This window comes from Rhyacophila brunnea, unplaced genomic scaffold (genome assembly GCF_057557595.1).
Source record: "Rhyacophila brunnea isolate RB1 unplaced genomic scaffold, BYU_Rbru_1.0 scaffold_10, whole genome shotgun sequence".
NCBI lineage: Eukaryota > Metazoa > Arthropoda > Insecta > Trichoptera > Rhyacophilidae > Rhyacophila > Rhyacophila brunnea.
This window is the reverse complement of record NW_028232752.1, coordinates 17090494-17117302: the sequence shown is the minus strand read 5'-3', so window position 1 is coordinate 17117302 and position 26809 is coordinate 17090494. Positions and strand designations below refer to the sequence as shown.

General features: G+C 32.0%; 1 protein-coding gene and 1 long non-coding RNA gene across 2 annotated transcripts in view; both read right to left on the bottom strand.

Moving 5' to 3' along the window:
* The window catches only part of LOC147078941 (disks large homolog 1-like), a 250416-nt gene extending 229623 nt beyond the window's left edge, over positions 1–20793 (bottom strand). Inside the window, exon 1 of the mRNA XM_085955636.1 lies at positions 20343–20793. Within this exon, the coding sequence (XP_085811762.1) occupies positions 20343–20793 (451 nt within the window). The remainder of the gene's footprint in view (positions 1–20342) is intronic.
* A 220-nt stretch (positions 20794–21013) lies between these two features.
* LOC147078940 (uncharacterized) overlaps positions 21014–26809 on the bottom strand; it is a 117192-nt gene continuing 111396 nt past the window's right edge. Inside the window, exons 2-3 of the long non-coding RNA XR_015070846.1 lie at positions 21975–22335; positions 21014–21079 (exon numbers count right to left, since the gene is read on the bottom strand). This is a non-coding gene — a long non-coding RNA (uncharacterized LOC147078940). The remainder of the gene's footprint in view (positions 21080–21974; positions 22336–26809) is intronic.

Genomic DNA, 26809 nt, shown 5'->3' with positions numbered 1-26809 from the left:
TTCCCTAAATTCAGATATATGTAGATACATTATCTATTTTTTAGTTTATAATTATTTTTAATTTGATTTTAAATTCTATTTTAATTCTATAATTAGTTTTTAATTATTTTCCTTTTGACACCTTCTCAAACGAGTCTTCTCCGACTAACTTTCTTCAAAGCATGCTCGCCTTTCATTCTCTTGAAGCTCGTAGGTCACTTCTGCTCTTAAAGTAAATTTCCCTGCTCTCACGTGGTATCATTTTCAATCACGATATTCTAGAAAATTTGAATTTTTACGCACCCGTCAATTACATGCGTGGTCACAGCCATGACCTATTTTTGGTGAAAGCTGTTTCCTCATGTCAGGCTCACCAGGCACCAATAGCGAGGACTGTGCGGCTGGTCAATGCACTCCCTAAAGATGTAGATATTTTTGGCGATCCATTATATATTCTGTTTTTTAAATTCTATTTTATTGTTTAATTTGTATTTTTTGAATTATTGTTGTTTTTTTATTTTATTTCTTTTGTATAAAACTATTTTTGCTTTCTTTTTTTTCTCCACCTTGTTTTTTCTCTAACTGATTACTTGTTAAATATTACATGTCATGTAATATACATAAATATATTATATAAATAAATATAATATATTATATATAAATAACTATATGTCATGTTGTGAACATCCTGAATTAATAATTTGTTGTGTACTCAACCTGCCTTTTTCAAATAAATAAACAAATTATAATATTATATGAAAACATAACATCCGTATATACATATATATATATGGACGAGATTTAAACCATGGATTACGCTATATATTATAATAATATATAGGTTACTATTACAGCGCGTAATTACTGGGTTACGTTACAATTATTATTATTTCAGTCCTGTTTTCTATTAAAGGTTGGCAAACAAATTGCCTTAGGTATATCTTCTTATTCAGATTCAGTCTATTAGATCACCTATTCCATAGTCATGTATTCACTTATAAAGGTTTCTTTACCAAGAGAGTCATTTCCTTGCGGCTCTACTGTGGAAAATATCGCCTCCACAAAGTGAAGATTTATGTTAACATATTTATTTTTTACGAAAAATGGGCGTTTGCCACTTGCTCAACCTAGTAGACCCCAGTAGCGAAGGGTGGAGGTAGGCTGTTAAGATCCGCCATAAATAGTGCACATTAAACTTTGTTAGTCATACGTATTTGTTTTTATTTAACTAAGACTACAATTTACACAATATGTTGTTGGTTAGTTTTTAAAAATCAATTAAACCCTGCCTTAACCAAACCGTCATAGTTTTGGTATACTTTGGACGATACGACAAAATTGGCACACTTTTCATTCATACTTATTTGTTTTCGTTTGATTATGAATACATATCCCACATATTCATTTTTTTTAAATTCATTATAAGCAAAGCAAACTATGATAGATTCAAATATTCAAAGTTATGTATGATTTAATTGCATAATTTTAAATGTTTTATAGATATAATATATTATAGCTTGGTTTTCGCAAGGATTAATTGATTTTTAAAAAACTAACCAACGCTGTCAGTAAATTGAAGTCTTATTTCAATAAAAACAAATACGTATGACTGACAAAGTTTAGTGTGCACTATTTATGGCTGATCTTAACAGCCTGCCTCCTCCCTTCGTTAAATCGATCCATACTCTGACTTCAAACATACATTGAAAATCAATATGGGTATTTGCCATACCCAGAATTCTAACCTCGCACCCATAACATTATAAACTGACGCGTTAGCCGCTCGGCCATCGTATTCGTGACTAAGGCTTTTGTTAATTAGTACGGACATAATATTAGAAGACATAGTCAAGTGCCCAGACTACGTACGCCAAAAGAAGTATAATACGCTTTCCCATAATATGCAAGATAACTTTTTTACCTTTAATTTACCTAGGATATATCTTCTTCTTCTTTTTTGGCCATATTCGCCCCTTAACTGGATCATATGGACACCACGCGGCGCCTCCAAGAATCCCTGTCACTCGCTAGTCTTCTTGCTTCGTTCCAGGTCAAACCAGAATCATGTAGCTCCTCCGTATACAGTCTGTAGATTGTATTTAGCGGCCTTCCAGGACGCCGGAATCCGGTCGGCTTGAAGAACAGACAAGCCAGGTTGAAGTTCTCTTCTGTCATCCGCAGCACAGTCCTGAGCCAGATCCAACGTCGCCTCTTCACTTGCTTGGTGCGTTCTTTTATCTCCTCGTTGCTCCTAAAGTCATACCACCGCACACCCAGTATTCGTTGCAACATCTGTTTTCGAAGCTCAGTATACAGTTGCTCTGAGCCTTCGTAAGGTGCTATGATTCGCTACCGTAAATCAGCACCATCAGAATGCAAGCGTCGAAAAGGCGGCATTTGGTTTTGACCGAATACAATCGTGAGTTCCAGACATTCCGCATCGAGTTGAACATAATATAATTAATTACGCAATTCAAATCATTACTTTATATAATAACTGGAGTAATATAATATAATAACTGAGGTATTATTTAGGCGAATAACTAAGACAGTAAAAGATTAGGTAACACGGTCACTGTTTTACTATACTTGAAGTATCTAGGAGACTGCAGGATAATCTTCGTAACTAACCTGGGGAATAATTTCTATATCTAAAAGTCAGACTACTTTACGTCCAAAAATCACATTAAGGTTATTATGGCTTTATCGTTGTAAGAATTTTAACTTTCTATATGAATATGCTTAAAGTGTGAATTAGCCGGCTCGCACATCACAACTCGCCTTGTGTGCCTGACGGCCATAAATCAAAACTTCCGAGACTGCCGGCTAATGTTGCATGATCACAACCTCACACATCTGTCTAGCGCTGCTAGCTCTAGTTCTGCCGATTTTGCAGCTGTGTGCATGCGCGGAGTCGATATTGTCCGGATATCGACATGCAGGCTTTAGCCAACGCAACTTGACGCATGTCACAGCGTCGCAGAGTCGCAGTTGCATCGGCCAATCTGCGAAGCTCCATTTGATAACGTTTGTTTCTTGGTTTACGATGACGTCACATCGACGAATTCGTCGTAAGACGCATGCGGCGAGTTCTGATGTGCGAGCCCACTTAAAAAAAAAATCATCCCTAACTAATCTCTGCTCTAAAATCTATGAGTAGATTATATACAAAAGGCGGCTGTCGGCGGCTATTGACTGTAGTTAATCATATTTATATATTGATATATTATAATTTTTACAATAAGTTAGCCGTCTTTACTGTTAAAACTGTCTATCTTGCTCTAAAAGTTAACACAACCAAGAGAGGGGCTGTTATAATACTTTTTGACAATACATCCTCCACCACCCGCCGTGTCTGTGCAGACGTGGATTATGCACGGCCGCCTTTCACAGCGCTGTATTGCGACATAATGAATATTTAATTGCTCACATTTCGTCCCGAATGGAGCCGCACGGGACCGATTACTTAAGACTGACTCTAGGAAAGTGAGAAAGTAAGGTCGCCGGCGTGATGCTCCCTGTGTACCCGCGTACTGATGCTCAAGATTTTAATCTTATTCTACGGAAGAGTTGAGATTATCCCACTCTCCATATGACGCTGCAAATTTTTCAAATGCCGCAAAATTGGCCTCTATTGCAATCAGGTCCACGTGGCCAATTGGGCCCATGTGAGGACGGACCCTAGCAAACAGCTCCGCTCGTTTGGATTCCATAAACGGGCAATCCCAGAGGACGTGTTCAGCGTCTTGTTGGTCATGCCCGCAGGTACAACCCGGCCCATCTTCGAGCACTTTTTGACAGTTTAGACGGGGTAACTAATTGTAACAATTAACCGCCTCAATAGATAAAAATAATATGATGAACTATAGTCGATAGCCGCCGCTAGTCGCCTTATGTATAGAATATATCCATCGAGGTATCTAGGAGACTGCATGACAAGTCTTAGATACTAACCTGGGGAATTATAACTATACTTAAGAGTCGGACTTCCTTATGTCCGAAAAATCTACTTAAAATAACATTACGGTTATTATGGCTGTATTATTGTAATAATTATGACTTTCTGTTATGAATATACTTAAAGTGTGAATTGGGCCTGATAATAATACCTGGTAGATATAGTAATTTAGGTTTAAAAAAACATTGCTAAATAATTCGCAGTGTAATTTGACTTTAGATATTCTGAAGTAAAAATTGATATCAGTATCATTTACCAAAAATATTGTTAGGTATATATTATACACCCACGATGGCCGCGTGGCTTAAGCGCTGGTCCCTCGTGTCGAGGGTCCCAGGTTAGAAACCTGGGTCTGGCAAATACACATATTGTTTTTCAATTTGTGTATGAGTCAGGGTATGCATCTAATAGGTTGAGCATGTGGCTGACATCCATTTCTCGTAAAAAATAAAAATCTGTTAATACAAACTTCCACTCTGTGGAGGCCCATATGATCCTATTAAGATCGGACATGGTCGAAAGAAAAGAAAAGATATATTATAAAAAACGATTTTTAAACTGACTGACAGAATTTTATTGTGATTTTAATCATCATACGTACATTAATAATTAATTTAATAAATACTAACCCTTAACTCTAGTTAAAAGTATAATAATGTAATTATCTGCCATCTATTAAGAAACGGCAATCCAATAGCCAAAGTTATTTCAATATATTATGACCGATATCATTCCTTTTAAACGGAACCAAACTTTTCCAAGTCATTCTGTATTTTATCGCTATCTATGTATATTAAGGTCGTTACTTTGCGGCCATACAATAATTATTCTGTATTTTAAATTATAAATAGCACTGCAGTAAATGGGAAAAGTCTTATAATTTCGTCTCCGCCATTTTAAAGCCGAGAAAACTCGCCAGGCTAATAAATGTAGGAGAGATTTACTCCTACTTAAATATAAAATAAACGTAACCAAGATATTTCTAATGTTTAATGGTTACATAAAAGAAGAAAATTCTATCTTAGATCCCAGGGGATTTTTCTCAGTCATCACTTAAAGGCACGGTAGATTTTTTTGTGTGTACTTTTTATAGGGTTACATTAATTATAAAAACCATTAAGTCAGGTATATGTCTAGAAAAAAACCATTATAATAATAAAGTTTATGTAGTTACTGTAGACAAATTGAAGGGTTTGAAGTGGATTGTTTTAAGGGTAGGTCTAGGATTCGAATTTAGTTAACTGTGTGAATTTTTTTTGGTCGGACACGAAAAATTCCCGATAGAATGAGCCCCACTGCTTCGTGACGAAAAAACCGCTATGATTGATGGTGAAATGGTTAGAACTTTGACACATTTGCGGTACTCCGGATTCAAATCTCTGTGGAACACGTTATTCTACTTTACGAATTTTAAATATATATATATGTGCCATCATGATTTACTCGATAAAAAAAATAATTATCAAGTACGTACGCTACTATTACGGTGTCTAGTAGAGATGGGAAAACTGGTTGATTTTGAAGACTAATTACTACCAGTATAAAAGAATACTTAGCATAGAAACTTGTTGCAAAATACTTACGTATTTGGAATACTATATAGAGCGTTTGGCGTGCGTATGCGACAAAAGTTTCATACTCAACGGAAACTAAAACCAACTCCATATTAGTTTTTGAAATACGTATCGGCTCAGGGAACTCAGACTGTGTATCGGATTCAATAGAATCGCTAAAAATACGCTGAGCTCAGCTTGTCGAAAAGTTTCATTTATTATAAAATTTTAAACACATTTTATATTATTTATGAGTTGTATTTCTGTTAGGTTACAATATTCTTGTTAACAAAAATGAATAAGAGTGTTTTTATTTAATTTTAGACATGTTTTGAGCGGTCATATAACAAGCCTAAGCCTGTGCGTCATCTCACCACTGTGCGATAATAGACTAATAAATTTAAATATACCTATATTCAAGTGCTATCTCATTTGCGCGTATTTAATGTCAATAGTGTTGAAAGTCAACCAATTACTGGCGAGTGCACAGAACAGCGACTCGTGATGATATCATCATAAGTTTTTTTGGAATAAGTTTATTGGGCCACACATACTGAGTATGGGTAGTTTCATCCGAAACTTTAGTACACAAACTGGTGACAGTATTTCGAACTCACCTCTAGTGTCTAGCCATTTGGAGAGTGCTAATTTTTATTAAATATATTATAATTAGTTTTGTTCTATACATAAATCAATTAATTAATATTAGTTAGTAGTTTTTGTTAGTAAGGACAGATGTTTATATTAAAAAATTGATATTATGGTTATATGAATTTCTTTGAAAATATCACATTAAACAATCATTAAATTATTTAATATTCATACTTAATATTATCAATTAATATCATTACTTATTATTTATATATATACTTATTATTTATAATATTATTACTATTACATTATTACTTAATATTACCATTGTTTGTGCTGGTACCACATTTTACATTTTTCATAAATCTACAATTTCATTTTTTAATTGTCAGCAATTGGATACATTCTAATTAAAATGAACTTTCAATTACTATTTATAAAATTTAATATACTTAACTACTCTAATAATATAGTTGTAGCCTTATTCCCATTTATTTTTGTTATATGATCGATAAGCGGTGGGGGTTTTAGAGCTGATATACTATCAAATAATACTGTCCGATAACAGAAAGTTGCTGTAGTTGCATATAGAAGAGTTCTCAATGACGTACCTGTCATGGTGGCAACGCGTGCTAGACGCGTGTTTAAATAATGTATCGGGTCTTCTTTTAGATGCAACTCTATTTCTTCTTTGCAATAAACTAAAGGTTTACTAATAATAATTCTAGCAACACTCCTGATCGTTTAGATACATTTTTATTATAAAAAAGCTTAAAATTACATAAATTAATTAAAATTTAAAAAAAACTTAAAATTAATCGAGATCCGTAGATTGATCCATAGATTGAGATTCGTACACCACGGGAGAATAAAATGAAATGATACGTTTGGGGGCGTTTCTCATTTGAAAACGGAAGTGCGATTAGCTGAACTGGATGAGATTAGCATAGTTTTAACACGTGGACAAAAAGTTTTGGTAGACAAAAGCCATGGTATTATGATCTGATCGATTGTATAAGTTTTACTACTAACATGCATGTTCTAAGCATACAATAATTTGTAAGGGCACACTTATACCTGAGGATGTCACTGGGTTCTGCTCCACAAAGAAACAATGACGCGCATCCATCAATTGATGATGCAATATAATATGTTATAATAATTTACTACCATAGACAAAGTTGCAGGTTGTTTACAGTGACGTCTCTTTTTTGTTTTATGGTATTTTTCGTAAAATGTCGCATCCTGTGTACCGAATTTAACGACTACCGAGAGACTGTCCCCGCGATGTCGCGGCTCTTTACGACATACCCTCGACGCGACGTGTGCTAAGGACCCCTGCACCCTTTCTAGTGGTGCTCGGTATACTCCATTATCACTATCAACCGGTTCGCTAAAATGTTTGTTCAAAAAACATACATGTTTGAAAAGAAAGCGATGAATTCAATCCGATATACCATGGAATAAAATGGTTTTGAATTACAACTTTACGCAATGTGCGAAGATATTTTTAAATAGCCAAAATATTTGATAAAAAACTTAAAAATATAATCATCCCATAATACTCAAGTTACTGAGTTACAAGTTACCAAAAATGGTCATATCTCGATAGTTATTATATAAAACATAAATAATAAATATAAAAATAATCGGTTTAGTAGATATAAAATAGGACAAAAATTTAATGCTGTATTTCGAAAACGTGACAAGTCACAATAATTATGTTTGAGTCAAAATAGTGAAAACAATCTCTTACATATTATATAAAAATTAATAGTTTTTATATACAATATATCATTTTATAAATTTTTAACTTCTGTCTTCAAAAGCTACAAAAAAGTTACCTTACATTTGTGTATTTAGGTCATATAAAGATTTTTGCAACAAATGTCACTCTTTTTTAAAATGTGACATAAAATGTTTTTGAAATACAGCATTCAATCAGTAATTCTATCACTAATAATAAACACATAGAAATCGATGTAATTTTGTAGTTGTGAGTGTGAATATGGTTTTATTGTTATTATTATCTTGATACCCTGCCGCCATGTGAGTGAATTAGTATGTCCTAATCATTTTATTTTGATGGCGCTACAGCCCAAGCTTTAGTCTTTCCAATAACTTCACTCCAACCTTGTGAAAGCCTCTGCGTCATATAATCAACTTGCCTTGCATTTTTCATAGCACACACATATGCTCATAACTGGCCGCCATACACCTGAGTTCCCAACGAAGACATGGTTGACATGGTTCGGTAGACACGGTTTGCTCAATGTGGAAAAGATATCTAATCTAAATACCTAGAACTATCAATATAATATCATCTGACTCTCCTTCTTCACTTAAGGATATATATCCACATCAGAATCTTCCTCTCAAAAATGTAATTTAGTTCAGGTAGCATGAAAGTTAGTATCCATACTTCCATATGCTAACAATGTATATACTATGATAGTTTTTTTTAAAGAAGAATCTTTATTTTGTATGTACACTTTTGGACTGTTGGATCTGCAGCCGGAAAAAGTATTACCTGTTTTCAGGCTTTAAGTTTCTCAATTTTTAACTATTGGAATCCATTTATGTAGAGCGATTGAAAACCTCTAACTGTGTTTTCAATTTAGCCTACGTACTATAGGTAATCATCAATGAACAACTGACATTTAGATGAATGAATTCATGTACTCTCAATAATTGAAAGTATTAATTGAGGAAATTGGGAACATAAAATGATCCGTATGCCTAGGTAACCATGTTGAGTAAATCGATTTGACATTTCAATATGCGACTGTAAATTTTCCATGATTGTTTTCAACGTTTTTTTTAAATGAAGCCGTATTTTAAATGATTAATTATCACTATTTAATCAAAAAAATATGTAACATTCGGTAAAAAAATATTCAAATTATACGTTACTATGAGAAAAATAAGAACACTTTATTCAAGGGGTTTATTGAAACTTTTTATACCAAGCAATTGAATTTTTTTCACGCATACATAATAATTTTTTACTCAACTGTTACTTAAAATCATTTAATCCAAAACGCCTTGAGTAAGAACTTTGTTATTCACGACACAAAAATAATATAGACGGCTTTATAAAAAATGAGGCGTGTAGTAACAAAAACCGATAAGCTATACATTTGATCAAAATCTAACATTTTTACATATTTTATTTTCAATTTCACGCAATAATATTATGTAATGATCTATAACTTCCTAAATATGCCAATATTTAAAACTTCAATGATATACAGAGACGGATTAGGTACATATTTAAAATTATATAAATAAGTATTGATATTTCCAATTTTATTTTTATATTTAATGCAAAAAAGTATATTATAATTATCATCTAAAAGAAATGGGCATTTATTAAAATTATAATGATTTTGAAACAATGGTATTTTTGTTAGTTCCACGTTATTGAGTTATTTAAATTGACAGCTGTTTCGGGCTCTTCTTCGGAACGGTCGACTATAGACGACAGTAAAGTTATAGTCAGCCGTTCCAAAGAAGAGTGTAGAGGTTTTATACAACCCTACAACTGACATGTTCTTGCATATGTTCATTTATAGAGTATAGACAAGAATGCAACGGAAGTGACACAGTTGTGATAGAGCGCTTCAATAATGTAGTCGACATGAGCAGCTCGCCATTCCCTTTTAATATCTTTTCCAAACGTATTATAAACCTTTACTCAAAACTTAAATTAATATACCTACTGACTTTTCTTAGTGCCTTGTAATGACAATAAATCCATTGATGCCATAATATAAACATAAACGATACAAATATCAACTCGTGTTATCATTCAACTCTGCCCATCATATGTCTCACACACACCAAGCAACCTTTTGATATAAAATAATAACGGAGGTAGTTGAACGAAACAATTAACAACTACTCCTCTCATAACATTTTATATAAATAAAGCAGAATTAATAACAATAATTTTGTTTTAAAACCATTATAATGGATTTATAGTCAGTAAACGTCAGTTCAATAATTAATACATATTATTGTTCTAATTTTAAAATAAGGTATAAAAAAAGAAGCTGATGTTCACAATGACCTGTAACGTTTGACGGACAAACACGTATTCTAACACTTGAATATTGGTATATTGATTTTTTGAGTTAACAGTTTTTGTAATTATTAGACATCTGAAATAACAAATATTACTATCTAGTTTATGATAAAGACGGCTCTAAACTGTAAACTGCATTTTTTTTATATAAATATTTAATTTAAAAATTTAATCATTATGTATTCCAACGAACTCAACTACCCATTTCGGTATAATATGTTTTATAAGTTAACAACCGGTTCGAATGATATCTCAAAAAGCTCATCTGTGATCTTACGCAATGAATAATGAAACAGGTTAAAATTTATTCAGACAAACAATGGCTGGCGAATTCTACTGCTCCTGCCTCTCTCTGCCTAGTAGATAATTGAAAATGTTACAGTAGTGTCGTTCTCTTCTACGAATGTTATGTCCCGTAGGTGTGTCCCCTATGTCCCGTCTAATAGGTAAACTATGGACATTTGTATATAAATTTACGCGACTGTTATCTGGTGAGTAGAATAATGAAAAAAATGGAATTTTAATAATAGAGGACGTAAAAAGAAGAGATGACTAACTAATATAGGATATACATAATAATAAAACCTGATTAAAACACATCAAAAACATACCGATTAGAAAAAAAATCTTTAAAATATAATATATCATTATGTGCCGGGCAGGATTTGAACTCGTGTCCATCATAATATTATTCCCACCATCACTGTAGTTAATCAATTTAGTAATGTGACTATTAAATAAAAAGAGGGGCAAGGAATCGGCTTTCTCTTACAACTGAATGAACCAGGCCAACAATGGCCGAAAACTCACGAGAAATAGTGACGTGATAAAAAAAAATTGTGGGCATCACAGAGGATTTACTTTGGCCTTTTGACCGTTATTATAACGTCGGTGTTTTGTAAAAAGGGCGAATTAACCAAAAAGCTATTTTACAGGAGGAGGATTTTTAACTGTTGACATTTATTTGTTAATTACCTGTGGATGATTATAAATATCTAACATGTTTATAATAAAGCTTAGAAAGAATACTGTCACTATAATAGGCATTAATTAATAATTTAAGGCCTAATATGTTACATTCGCTTTTTATTCGTAATACTAAATGGATATTCGCCCTTACGATTATCGTTTTTAAGTACTTTCCTGTGGAGATACAAATCCGCCGTTTTTACACAACAAAGTTAGTGGGGTACATATTGTATTTTTGATTCGCCTTTTTTACAAAACACCGACGATAAACGAACTCATATACGTGGAAATTTTGTCCCAACTTGATTACGACACTGCATCACCATACTTTTATAGGAACATGCCTGCTTCACCATACTTTCATATAACCTGCCGCCCCTAGATTGTGACTGAAAAGTTTATCAAATTTCATTAATATTGGCGAGCAGTTTTTGTGGTTTAAAAATCAAAGTATCAATAAATTATATTTATCTTGATTCCTAGATCAGTCAAGATCTTTTCAAATATTTTAAATTCATTTATTTTTACTAATTTGGCAATTTAGTTAAACACTACGTCTTGTTTTTTGTCTAAACAATCAAATTTTCACTAATATAGTATGGCGGTGATTTTAAGTGGACTGTAAGAAGAGAATGCTTTGAATGCTGAGGGGGTTACACAGGGATTCAATCCAGGCACTAACTTTTGATGTTGATATGGCGGGCGTGCTGGGCTGGTTCTGTGTTCCCGCACTCACAAAACTAGTAGGATCACTCACGGTTAAACTATACTTGTGATGAATAGGTGGGTAATGAGTTAATAATTGTTTATTAATTACGATGATTGACGCGGGCGGACGTGCTCAGCGTGGGTCAAAATGCAGCTTTTGTTCTATTTTCAAAGCATGATCCTGGACATTCCCTAAACGTTGTAGATAATCTATTTATATAAATTTGAAGCCTTATTATCTTTTATATTTATTTTAAACATTTGATGACTGCATAAAGTATTTTTATTACATAAAATAGTATTTTTTTTAACCTCTCGCTCTAACGCTTTAGAATATAGTCATATTTCAGTACATACATGTGCAGTGCTGAGTCCACATTTGGTCAAAATTGAGAAAAAAATACACACGTATTCTTTGTATAATTTTACACAATATGTATTGATCTATAAATTCCAAAACGAGACATAACCCAAAAAAAAAATATTTTAATTCTCGATTTATTACAAAAAGCGCCAAGTCCGTTTTTCATATTATTTTAATTTTCCACCTATTTAAGTCAACCAATAAGGGAACGTTCAATATTGAAAAGGCCGTCTCCCATGCTGTAGCATCAGGTAAACTTATGACAGTGCCACGGAAATATGTGCCTTATGCGGGATAAATTAAAAAGTGAAGCGCTAAGTCCAATTTTATTTTGCTTATATTTTTTACATTTAAGAGTTTATCGGCTGAAACAAATTGCCATTTGGTTCTAATTTTGACATAGAATACAACGGAAAAAAAATCTCACGTTAAAACAAATAATTGAAGCTAGAAACATAAAAACGCTGTTTCCCGAAAATATTGAATTGTGGACTTGTCGCTTTTTGTAATTAGACGCCTCAATTGATGAAAAAACTAGTTTATACCGTAAGCCGTTCAAAAAAGGGCACACGAAGGTTCAGACGTTTCGGCACCAGGATAATAGGGCGCCACGCAATCAAAAGAAATTTAAAAATAAATAGACGTTCGTGAATTATAGGACGTACTTTTGAAATATGTATTTAATATCATTGTTTATATTTAAATTATTATATTATTATTTTAATACTTACTTGGTGAGAATTTAAATATGCACACATAAATAATGATTTAATTGTGCATATTTTTGAGTTCCAAGAGAAGAGAGTTCTTTTATCTTTATATTAATAATAGGCATGATAATATCTTTTATATTTATCTAAAGTCTCATTCATAATAATTTTCAATCCGTAATATAAAACATCATATTAAGAGCAAAATGAAGTAAAACTAGGTACTAAGTAGTTGATAAATTCCTCGTAACGAACGTCAATTTATTTAATTCAATAGCGCCGCGCCCAATTTTCCTGGCGTTCTCTTGTCTCAGTCCCCAATGCGACGGCTCAGGTGGTAGGAAAAACGAGAAGAGATAATAATTAACGATTTTTGTGACTTATGTGTGGTCGCACAGGTAACGAGTCACTCCTGTTACTTAGCAAATCGGCACTTTGAGCCGGTTACCTTTATAAATTTATATTCATAATTATTGCAAACACTGTAATCGCCCGTTTCCTTGTGAAATATTATATACCTCTCCGCCATAAGTTCTCGTCGTTTATTGGATTCGCCTACCCCCCGTCGTAACAGTATATATATGATTATTTGGATAATTTTCCACAGCGTAGATACGGCATGATGTATGAGTGCTGGTTGAAATAACACGCGTGTCATGCGGGTTAATTCGCAGGGAATCGCACAGAGTATTTCTATCCAAAACAAAGCAAGACCTCATTACAGTTTCCACTACCGACCCGCATCTCACTCCAGTGTGCGGCCACAAAACACGAGAGGCCTTTGTTAGAAATGCCTTTCAAACGTGAAAATTATATCACTTTTACACTAGGTATGTGCAATACATTTATTGTGTCGTTTGGAGGCAGTCTCATACCACAAACGGATGGCCGTAAATGTGGGTAGATATAATGGTACTTCACAAGAGATTTGAGCTATATCATGTACTATCTGACTATGATACTATCTTGCAGTAGCGAAATGTGGAGATAAGCTGTAAATAGTGCATATTAAAATTTGTTAGTCATACGTATTTGTTTTTATTAAACAGATAGTAGGTACAATTATTTACAGACGGTGTGTGCTAGTTTTTAAAAATCAATTAAACCCTGACTAAACCAAACCATAATAATTTTGGTATACTTTGTGCGGTACTTACTTACATATTTATTTGTTTTCGTTGGATTAATAATAAATATTACACATATTGTTGGTTCTTTTGTTTAAATACATGAAACCCTTTTTAAGCCAAACTATAATACTTATACAAAAAATATTAGTCTATCTATAAAATATCTAATGTTATGTATGATTTAATTGCATGATTTTAGATATTTTATTGATAGACGAGTATTTTTTGACTACTTTTATTATGGATTGGTTTTCGCATTTTAAAAAATAACCAACACCGTCTGTAAATTGTAGTCTTATTTCAATGAAAACAAAAACGTATGAATGACAAAGTTTAGCGCGCATTATTTATGTCTGATCTTAACAGCCTACCTCCATCCTTCGCCACTACCCGTAAAGGACGTTGGCTATCTTTATCATCAGCTGCTATCTATAACTGTTCAGTAGAACTCCGCTGGTACCAATCACTGATATTGTTAAGTTGCAAAATGCGACTTCGCCGTCTACTATATTTTCCATTGATCTTTCCTGAGATGAAAAATTGGGGAATTCTGTACTTTTGTTCTCTTCTAATTTGACTAACTTTATTATATAGTTTCCTGGTTTTCATTCCACGCAGAACTTTTCAGTCCTTTTAATTTTAATATTTGTCACCCAGATAGTCCTATAAATTTTAAGGATGCGTCTGTACAGCCAAATCCCAAAAGTCTTAACTCTCAATGACATCTACTAGTTTAGCGTCCCCTATATTATTGAAAAGGATTCAGATAACATAATAATAAGGTTAACGTCTTGATTGCTAAGGTAGTGTTTCATTTTGAGAAAGGCACTGCTTTTTGTCGCAATAATTATTTTATACAATAGGTACCTACTTACCTATAAACAAGTTTAAAAATGACTATTTTTGGATATGGCCGAAAATGCGCTTGTCCCAAATATGAAACCTAATAACAATTTTAGAGACATATAACTTATGTAATTATAACATGGAAAGGTGCTTGTTGAGTATAACAGATGAAAAATGGACATGTTGTTTGGCAAGTAGACAACCGTTGGGCAAATGCCGTCACACAAATATACTCAAGGGGCACTAAACGCCCATCTGGTGGATGTACGAGGCAGTAAAGGACTAAGGACCGAGAAGAGTGGAGAAGTGGATTGACCCCAGCTGATGATGATGATATTATATGTCATTGATATTGAAAGGTTAACATTTAGAAGACTAAGTACCTATGGATGAAGGATAAAGGAAAGTAAGAGTGTCGAGGAAAAATAGACATCCTGGAAATATTTCTGTGGATAACTCGACATTTGATAAGCATCGCTGTTTTTAAGTACTGAGGAATCAACATCTCTCAAAATAATGAGATTAACATCGAACTCACTGGTAGACTGAAACGTAGAAATAATATAGAGTTCTTTACACTTGTCAGTCTATTGAGGATCAAGTTACTGTCAACAAAGACAAAGTTCCGTGTATACAACATAGCCGCTAAATCTTCCTTTATGTATGTATGAAACCTGGAGGTTAGCGGATAAACAAGAGAAGGCTGTCGAAGTATTCTAAAACAAAATTTTTTGGAGAAAATTTGAAACAATTGAAGAAAATCAAATTCCACACGAATAATGTGTAAATCACTAGTGCTGTGGCTAGAGACGAGGCTATTGGTTCTTTCATAATTAAATCAACAACTTCTATCGAAGAACAGTTTTTATTTGTACAGCATAATGATCAGATTTAAAATTGCCAAGAAATAACGTTCGATTACTCCCAGCAACACGCTGACTCCGAATAATCAGACATTAACGTACGATAGCAGGTATTGGCTTGCCTTCTTGGAATTCAATCAGTTAATATGTGACAGATAGTCAGTTACAATCTTACAGATAATCAATGTTGCTATCAACATATTATAAAATCGTGATGTTACTGTCAAAGGTTGGTAAGTTTTGAAATCATGTTATGGGGTAATTACAATTTAAAGTTTTACGTGACCTCTAAAATCAAACATAAAATCAAATATATTGGTTGACCATGCTTTTTTTTTCTAGCAAAAATATTTATATATAGACATATAATCCATTGTTATTATATTCTAAATAACTAAATTTTCGACTTACCAACTTTTTTAACCAACCAAATTTTCAACTAAAGGTGCGACGAAATTTTGGACTCGCTGGTAATCGGAGAGCGAAAGTCGAGCTGTGAACGCGTCAATTTGTTTCGTGATGGCAACGGGGTATTAATTCTTAAATCATGTAAAGATGACTAAAAAACGTTACCCATTCACTTGAAAAAGAAAACATGTCAATGAATATATTATTATTGTTACTAATGGAACAATAAACAGAACATTAAATGGACGCATGTTGGATTTATATGACAAATTATATTTCGTTCGGCACGCATCAGTTGTACAATCCGCGCATCGCCTAGCCACGATCATTTTAGACAATGCCTCAACTGAGGTAGAGCCTTAATATTATTTGGATATCTCCGACGCAGGGTCAGTTTATTGGATGTTGCTTATTGAATTCAATTAAGCATTGCATAATATAATATGTCTACAAAAACTACTAACAGTCAAAATAATAATATACTACTGCTTTTTAACTTATATTCCGTAGGTGATAACTCATCCGCGTTAAATTAAAGTAAGGATTGCATTCCATGATGTTTCACAGGACAATTATAACTGGTATATAGCTCAATTATGTATAGTTTATGGCACTTCTATGCTTTCTGTAAATTGCTTAGGAATGACTGGAAAACTTTATGATCCTCGGTAAGTAGGTACATGGTGATGTTTTATTGGCGTCGTATACTTAACAATAAACAATCTAATTATGGTAACTTGCGAGGAATTTATTATGAAAGTCACAATTTTATTAAATTAAATATAGCGTGTTTTAATGAGTTCAATGACCAGAGATTTTATGTATTTTGTTTCATTACATATTAGTTATTTATATTGTCAGGTTTTGGCAAATTCTTTTATGAATATTGAATAGTCGTGGGGTGGGGTTGCTTCCAAAAGTTGGTAAGTCGATCATTTAGGAATTATTTATTTATTTATTCAAATTCAAAATTTTGTTATTTATTTACATATAGTGAACTTTACACATTACATGCTCAAGACATTCACAACATGACATGGAAAAACAAAGAATTAAAAGAAATATTAGTAAAAGAGTAAATACAAAATTGCATATGGAAGTACGCTGAATGGCTTAAGAAGACCCCATTTTAAGAATTTCCACTCAAATTCATCCTCACGTAAGGAAAATATATCAACATATGAAGCGATTTGGTTAAACAGAGTTATTGCCCTCCGAATTGGCATCACCAATGGCAGGTTAGTTCTGCACCTTGGGAGATCAAACAACCGATGCTCCCGATACCCTTCTTCCCCGTAAACATAAGTAGGTATTTTTTTTTGAAGTTACAGAAATGGAAATTTATTATAAAAAATCATTGTCTTGTACAGAAAATAAAAAAATCTTAATTTTAGAGTGGACACTATAGTAGATTAAAACAAATACCCACAAGAACGCGAATTTTGGTTATGCACCCTTTTTGTAGTGTAGGTAAAGTTAGGTTTTCATCCACAACGTGAAATTGCAATATTTATTCTTGCCTTAATGTACCAGTTGTCGACGTCCAGTTAACATGGGACGCATGGCAGACCTATGTATGTATCTTAGCTATCTATAATACATAATTCGAGGGGTTGCTGCCAAAAGTTGGTAAGTCGGTCATGTAGGTATTTAGAGTTAACAACAAACTCTGTCTATACACTATGTATTATAATTATTTAGATATTTATAAAATAATATACTTAAAAATAGCTTACCCAAAAATTAATCTGCCTTTGTCGTCAACCGTTCGTTGTTACTTACCACAAAAGTACGGTTATAAAAAATATTCATATCACCTACTCCTATTATAATATAAAATAATATTTCAAACTATTTATTTTCATTCTTTTAATATCTATTTCTTAATTTCAAAAAACAGTTACGCCTTTTCTGCATACATTTATTACATCAATAATATAACTACTTACATATTAATATTAGAAATAAATATTGAAAAATATTTTCACCGAATCCTAAACATTTAAATTCCATAACCATCACATATACTAATATTTAGCGTTTTCCTTATGTTATAATACTACCTTGATAATAAACGGTTGCTAATTCTAATAAAGAGTATCATTAATTATTTATATTATATGTCTATCACTTTGCATAATTTATTAATTAAATTATATTCAAACTTTGTGTCGCATCACAGTTTTGAGAAATTATCCAATATGTACCCTTATAATAATATTTAATGGTAAATATTCATTACAAATTGTTTGTAACTCTAGATATTTCAAATAGAAACTAAATCGGACGACGGAAATACTTACAAAGCCATTCTTTCATCTAATATTTATTTACCAACTTTCTTAAATGTTTCACAAACTAAGCTTGCATGAAACTTCAAAAAAGAATAGCGTAAGTCTTTTTGCTAATTAAATTGAGTCATCATGAATTATATATTATTTTGTGAAGCTCATTCAAAGTCTAGCTCAAACAATTTAAAAACTTTATAGACTAGTTCTAAAGTAGTTTTGTATCCAATTAAATAGTATTAAATTGATTAACTCTCAGTAGTTTTCAAACTTTTTCATTTCACAAAACCCTCTGTGTGTAAAGATGTTTTCACAGTGTCCTAAAATTACCAATCATTTGAATAAAAAAATATGTTTTCACATCTGGGAATTGAAGTATATTATAAAGGCACGTTTATATTATTTGAGTGATATTTGGTTTTTATTGTAGCTCGATTTTTTTTGGATTACGTACCTATGTTATAAAATATCAATATACATAAAAATGTTATTATAAAATTTAATGATAATTGCATAATATTAATAAATAAAATATATTATAAGGGTAATTTTTTTTTTGTTTATTAGTTATTCAAAACGATATTCTATTGAGAATATACACGTACAAGGAAAGCACGTGTAAAATATTATTTATTTATTTTGTTTTATGTTATCAATCCCATATAAACTTGCAGATGAGGTCAATATATAAATGTCTTGCTACATCAACCTCTTCAAATTCTCTTTTCACTTCTATCTTAAACATATTCCCATATTTTTTTGTAAGTTTGAACTACAAATTTTTGTCACACAATAAATAGTTAAACAAGTTTTTTTTTCCATTAAAGTTGTTTCCATGTTTGCACTCTTAATAGCGGCTTTATAAAGGTCAAAGTATTGATTAGCGTGGTGGAAGCGACAAGAGGATATTCTTTTTCCAAGAAAATTGCGATGTCGAAAAGTTTGAGAACCCTTGAGTCCAGACTAACAGTAGAGCTAAAATTTAATATTCCATTATTACTGAATGATACTATTTTAATGTAAAAGATTTTTTAGAGAATCTTAGGCCAAATCAAAAAACAGCTTTAACAGCTCTTGACCTTGTATTTAGAAAAGTTATAAATAATTTTAAATGTTAAAAATAAGTGTAAACATGTACAAATTAAAAAGTCATGCTTGGAAGATATAGGTTTCCTTCAAGAGTGAAAAAAAAGCAAATCGACTTAACCTTTCTCGTTCTGTGATGTAGTCTTACGTTACATAGGTTCTTAAATATTTAATATTTCAGTTAATATGTACTTTATCAATATAATATTTAGCCATTTAAGTAACAAAATCTTAAAGAAATTATTCGTGTAGCAGTATATTATTATATAAAGTTACTTGTATATTATGTTGCTAAAATTATCATTTACATTATAAAATAATATTTTACCGTAAAACTACATAGTATGGTAAATAATGATTTACCATATGTATAAACCTTTACTTCTAAATGTACATAGATTTGATGCCTACACAATTATTACTGACAGTTTATAGCCAATTAGGTATATACTGTGGTTTTCAGACAGTGTAGGCTATGCCGCAGGTTTTTCCACATTTAAAGTTGGCGATACACGATATTCAATTAAAAGACCGTTTCTAAGATTACAACTAAAAAATCAAACTTCATTTGCTAACGCAATTTAATTTAAATTTGACAATTTAAAGACGTTCCTCAAATTGTGGAAACAATAATAGTAACAGCTATTGTCGGTAACAATCAATTAAAACGATTTATGAGGTTGTTATATTTTTTTCTGTGTATACACGCCTAAACAGCATTTTGTGAAATATTATAATTTATTATCGGAGTAAGAGAATCATATAAATTTAAATAAAAATATATAAATAATGTTTCACTCACCATATAAAACTGCCACTGACGTCCCGCACGCGTCATACGCGTAACCCTCCTCATCTTCAAAGTCAGTCTGCACAGTGGCGTCCCTGGTCACTGCTATCTCATACTCCTGTCCGGAGTCACCAGCGGTAACTCCAACACTGACACCCACATTACCAGCGTCACATTCCACATTACTGACACAAACCTCAGCCAAATGCGCCGTAGTTCGCTCGCTGGAGCAACCATCGTACGACTTTGACTCGACCGTGTAGGATTTTGATTCGTGGACCGAAAAGTTTGATTCTTTTTCGTCGAGTCTTGATGTGTCGTCTTCAGGGTCTTCATTGTCTAAGGCGCGCTTTTCGCGCTTGCATTCGGCACACCCGCATTCGCCGCCGCGCATCCGGAGCAGCCAGACGAGGCCGAACAGCGCCATGCCGTCGTGGGTTAGAAGCTCGCGTGGGAGCTTCATCGTTCCAAGCCATGGCTCGCCACGTCGGCCATGTCCGGCGGGACACAAAGCACTCTCACTCTCCCATCGCTGCGCTTTTTGCGGCAGGGTAGAGAGCATCTTTCGACGTCTTCCGCTCACCGCTAGCGTTTCCTCGCATCTTTGAATCTGTTCCACTATCTAACGCTATTTACTTCTTTTCCCGGAAAAATAATAATTCAAGATTTTTCTTAATATTTCACTTTTTATTACTCTTCAACTAAAATTTAAATGTTATTATATATCAATCAAATGCAAAATTACAAGACTCTAAGTGAGATACAATAATATATTTTATGATTGACTAATAATTATTGAGGGTGTTAGTTTCAAATACGGTATCTTCCATATTCTGACATTTTGAGATAATCTCAAAAAACAGCCAGGCATATCTATGACTTTATTTTTACAAATATACTATAAATATTAACCAAAAATTTAATAAAACACCGTTGATGTCATTAAAATTATTTAAAAAAAATGTTAATAGTTAGTTGTAAAAACCAAAAATACGGCTGATGAATATAGACGATTTCGCAGTCAACTTCCGGCTTAATTATATTTAACTTACAAACGGAACAGGGATGGATATTTTATAAAACATCCCAAATACGGTGGAAAAGTGTTTATAGAAGCAGAAAAAAAAGTAAAATGGAGGTTACCGAATTTGAAAGTAATATCCTCAATCGGTAATAATGATTAAAATATTTATATATTTTTTCTATTATTGTGTAAAATCTAAGTAGCAAAATTATTATCAATTACGTATCAAAAAAAAATATTTTAGAAATCATTTTCCTTTTATTTTGAGGGTAAATTATTATTTATATGATTTTATTATTTTGGCTCAATTCGTTGTTTTTTTGTTATTTAAAATATATTAGGTTTAAGCCTACTCACATTTTTGTAAAAAGTATTTATCAATAATTTGAGTTGAATAAAAGTATTTTTTTATCTAAATCAAATTTTGAAAAGGCAAATTTATACGAAAATAAAATACTTATGTATATGTTGAATCTTCGTATTTTTTAATTTACCAATTAAAAGCTGTGAGTGCCCTATTTTCGGTTGACTAGGTTGACTTATAATCAAAAACAGACTAATGCAATGATGTTATTACTGCGGCCCTATTTTGTAATATAAGAGTTGAAAAAATAATATACTTAATTAAACCGACGCCACTGCATTGTTTCACTTAAATTTAAATACAAACACACGGTGTTATTGTAATGTTTACGCGAAGCTTGTTTCCATCCCATTTGAACGGTTCGTGTTTTTTTTTCAATAATATTTAAATAGCCAGAATTGACTTAGTCCCATATCGTGTTTTTTCAAAGTCGATGAAAAACATCGTGTCGCTTAGCCGGTTTTTCCGACAATCTGTGTCGATTCACAATTTAGGGGGAGATTTCCACGCCCAGTGTGCGCACGTATGTTTGCACTCGCAAACCAAATATTTGCGCAACCAGCGTCCACCGGAAGTTATTTATCTTAGGGGTTTTTTTTCCTCCGCTGTAAACGGTGCTGAAACAAAGAAAAGAAATATACCGTTAATATTTTTTCATGCAAGTTAGGCGTTGCCCCCGTTAGGTCACTGAATGGGGGTAGTTTTTTCCCGCTCAGCAAGGAAATGTTTGTTTAAAGATATATTTAGGCAGCGGTGTGTAAATATATCCTTTTATTGTTTATTTGTTCAAAATGTTGTGTGCTTTGCGGAAGAATAGCCATTGAAAAAGAAAGCGTATAAAATCGCTTATGTATTCTTTTTTTACAAAATATCTGCTAAAAAAATTCAAACCGCCAGTTATGCAAAAATGAGACTGTGTTTCATTTTTGCATGACTTACCATTTAAATTTTAGTCCATAAATTTATATATCTGCACGTTTTGTATAGTTTTATGTCTGTACATACGGCTAAAATATGCAAAACTTAGTAATAGGTACACAAAATAAATATTGAACAAAGAGATACCACATAACTACATAACTAACAAAAATATATATTTTATGGCACTTATATAATTGCTTGCAGCTTTATGGGTATGTACGAGAATTTTACATTTAATATTTTTTACCACTGGATAAAAAGCCTATATAAGAATGTGTGAAAAAATATCTAAAGTATTGTTAATTATCATCTACAATAATTGAATACACGAAGGTACTAAGTACCATAAAACTAACTCTGAGATATAGGGGTTTTAATGAACAATTCGTTTATATTTCATAAAAGCACCGTTGTATTAACTTCTCAATAGATTTAACATACAATCTTAATGGCCTTAAAAGAAAAAAATACAATTTATAAGTAAACACTGTAAGAAAACCCCGATATTTTAGAAATACACTTAAATGATAACACTTATTTCTAAAAAAAAGGACTAAGTGCCACGCCTCATATCGAAAAAGAAGAACTCTGAGAAAACGAAGTTTCGTGACACATGTTAACCAAATGGCACTTGGTGCCTATTTTAAAAATAGTTACACTGCCTCTTACACCCAAAACCATCTTTGAATATCTATAGAAACTCTAATATATTTTTTGGCACTTATACATGTATTTACGATATCAGCGATGGCACAGTATAGTAAATGTCTGCATACTCGCTTTTTTCGACTTTTTTTTCAATTTTCGGGCACGTAGTGCCTATTTTATTTTAGGTATTCAATTTTACAATTAATAATCATCAACTATGTACCTATTACTTTTGTCCAACTAATAATTTACACAGTTAAGGCATTTCATTGATACCAACCTTTATTTTAATACACAAAAATCGATAGCCAAAATTATTAACGCAATTTGATAAACATTTCATGTAACAACTACTTGTTAAATTTGTCGTAATTAAGTATGATAACCGTAACTTAATTATTGGAAAAGCATACTGACGCGGACCCAGCGGTAACAGTTTCAGGTCTCGTCGGATGTATTAATCAAAATATGTTTTCTAGTCTATAATATTATAATAAATATAATATACATGAGATGTTTGAAATTGTGTATGTTCAATTAAAGTATTAAATTTATACTACTTTATATTATGACTTATGTGTTTAAATTGACAATTTAATACAATAATGGTTATATTAATGGAAAATAGGAATATACACACTAAATTATTACATAATATCTCAATTAGTTATATAATTAATTCTGGTTGACAATTATTAATGATGACGTTTGATCCAATATAAAAATGAATACTAATCAAGTCCAGAAAAGGGTTGTAGTAATACAACACTAGCAAAGTGGCGGTATTTATTGACATAGAATTCCGCTTGTCGGCGACGGCAGTTTTGAGTGAAATTTACGAAAGAAATGTTATGGGTATAAAATGACCGCCGAAACGCATTTATCAAGCCATGTATTCAATGTTCAGAGTCCACCAATTTTTGCTGATAGAGGGTTCTTTTATTTACAAAGTTATATAGTTTTTATTTCATCAAAAGTTATAAGCGAATCAATTATAACATTACAAAGCAGTTGGCGACCGACCCTGACAAATACAAAAATGTAATTCTACCTCGAAATTCATTAAATAATAATCATTTTTAATATTGACATATCCGCATAATAGAATCATCACAGTTCCATATAAAACTGCATGTCAATCATCAATCAACTAACTGACAGTGCTGCATTTTTGGCGCGTAAAATTTTCGGTCTGTTGCTAATTCTCCAGTGACGTTTAACTCGTGCATTTTCGCGCAAAACACGACTCTTCGAGTTTTGTCTCTCCCACCGCATGCCAAACTCAGGGACGTGTTTAGAGAGCGGCACCCCTTAAGTCTCGGTATTCTCTGTGTCGTTGTTTTCGACTTCGTCCCGGGGTGGCAGTGCCGTGCAAGTTTTAATGAGGCGTGCGGTTTCATATTTTTGAATGCACAAAGCGGGCACTCGGAACAATTCTCCCACAGCTCTGGTAACCAGACGGTAAAACTATAAATTAATACGTAGAGAGCACTTATAAACTTTTATTTAACTGCAGTTATCTATATGTTTTAACTACGTACGTAAAGGGTACTCAAAAACCTTAATATTTAAAATGTCTGTGCTAGTGAGTTTTGTGAATAATCCCACCTGACGTTCATAAAATTTATATCTATGAACTCACTTATTTTACTGTCTGAGTGAGTCTCCTTACTATTCTTATCAGTTTAGTTAACAATCCGTGTATAAACATGTTAATCAATTCTAAAAACTTAATACATGAGTTCGACTCCCACTTGTTCTAACTTTTTTTCTAATATTTAAGAAATGTTTCTCTGGTTTACTAAAATGGTGTATTTTATATAATACTCTCTTATAAATAAAAATAATCAACTAAAAAATATGGTAACAGGACAAAACAGAACATGATATTATTATATTATAACAGAACATGAATAAACAGAACAGTCAGGAGAAAAAAAACATTCATTTTTATCGTATCGATTTATTAATGAAATTAAAAAAATAATAAACTCAGCTTTATAAAAGAAATATATATTAAATATTTAATATATTATGATCACTGCATGTTGGCCATTCGGCGTAAAAACCTTAATAATTTATCTGGTTTATTTTGATAATCATGCACAACTCCGCAGAATTATTAAAGTTATTATTTCGTGTCCCTAGTCAACCAAGCATTTTGAACATATTAGATTGATTAAGACCAGATATACATTGCTTGTCGGGAACACCGAGTTGAGTTCCGTTTAATTGAGGCCGTGTTATTAAAAATCTATAGGTACAACATATTATTGGGATATGATAATTTCAATATTAAATGTTATATTATTCCTGAAATGTTCTGTTTATCGCTGTTCTGTTTTATCGTGTTCTTTTTATTCATGTTCTGTTATATGTCATGTTTTGTTTTTTTCATTCTTCAAGGTAATATTTGATGCAAATTTCAAAGTTTCAAAGAAACAACTTTTTGACGGAATTTGAAACATCTCAGATACTCTAAAAACCAGTATTTGTTATTTGCAAAAATGACAGTTGGATATTATATGGCTAAACGGATGAGAGCCATCACCCGAAAAGTGAAAGATGTATGTTGAATTCCCACTAAAAACGTCATTATTTTCATTGTCATTATGCATATTTTGAAAAATAAGGAGCTATAATAAACCGCTATAGTATAACTTTAGATTAGGGTGTACCAAGTACTTACCTTCCCTAATAATATAATGACAATCGATTTATTAAATTCAGAGTAGCAGAGAGTACGGGTCGAAAGGTTTCAGACATTTTTTTTTTAAATTGGACACTATCTAAAGTTTACCAAACTGACATATTCTTAAACATGCTCACATTAGTTTAAAAGATTAAATTAATATATATTCATTTGGCTACTTTCCTACATATAAAATATGTGGAAAAAATTAACCTGCCATTGATGAACAACCAAAAAAATTGGTCGAATATCGACATATTCCACTTACGTGAGAATGAGTTTAAGCATTTATTTTTATAAAATTAATTATTACAATAAATATTAAATATAGTTTCAGCGTGCTTAGTTGTGTACTTATATATTATTTTGTATCGCACGAACTCAATAAATAATTTTTAAATTAAGTATTTCAATGATATCAATATGCCACTTCATTAATTTGCAATATTCAGTGATGTAAATGAATTACTTTGAAATACATTAATACATTTATAATTAGCTTTATTCTATAAATTTGTCTTAAATAGAGAAAAAGAAAGAGAAAACATATCACAATGTACAAGATAGAGCGAACTGGAAGAAAACATTTAACATACACGTATTAAAGCAAATTTTAAATTTGAAAAATTGTTGTTTATTTTAATCGGGTGAAAAAAAAATAAACAAATGACACTTTCATAACAGTTTGACAGATATTTACATTATGTTATTAGCATATCGAGTGATTAGAGTGTATTGAGAAATTAGTATGTTATTCATGAGATTTAAGTATAATTATAATATAGATTGGGTAGTGTTACCTTATTCTATATACACAATCAATCAAAAAA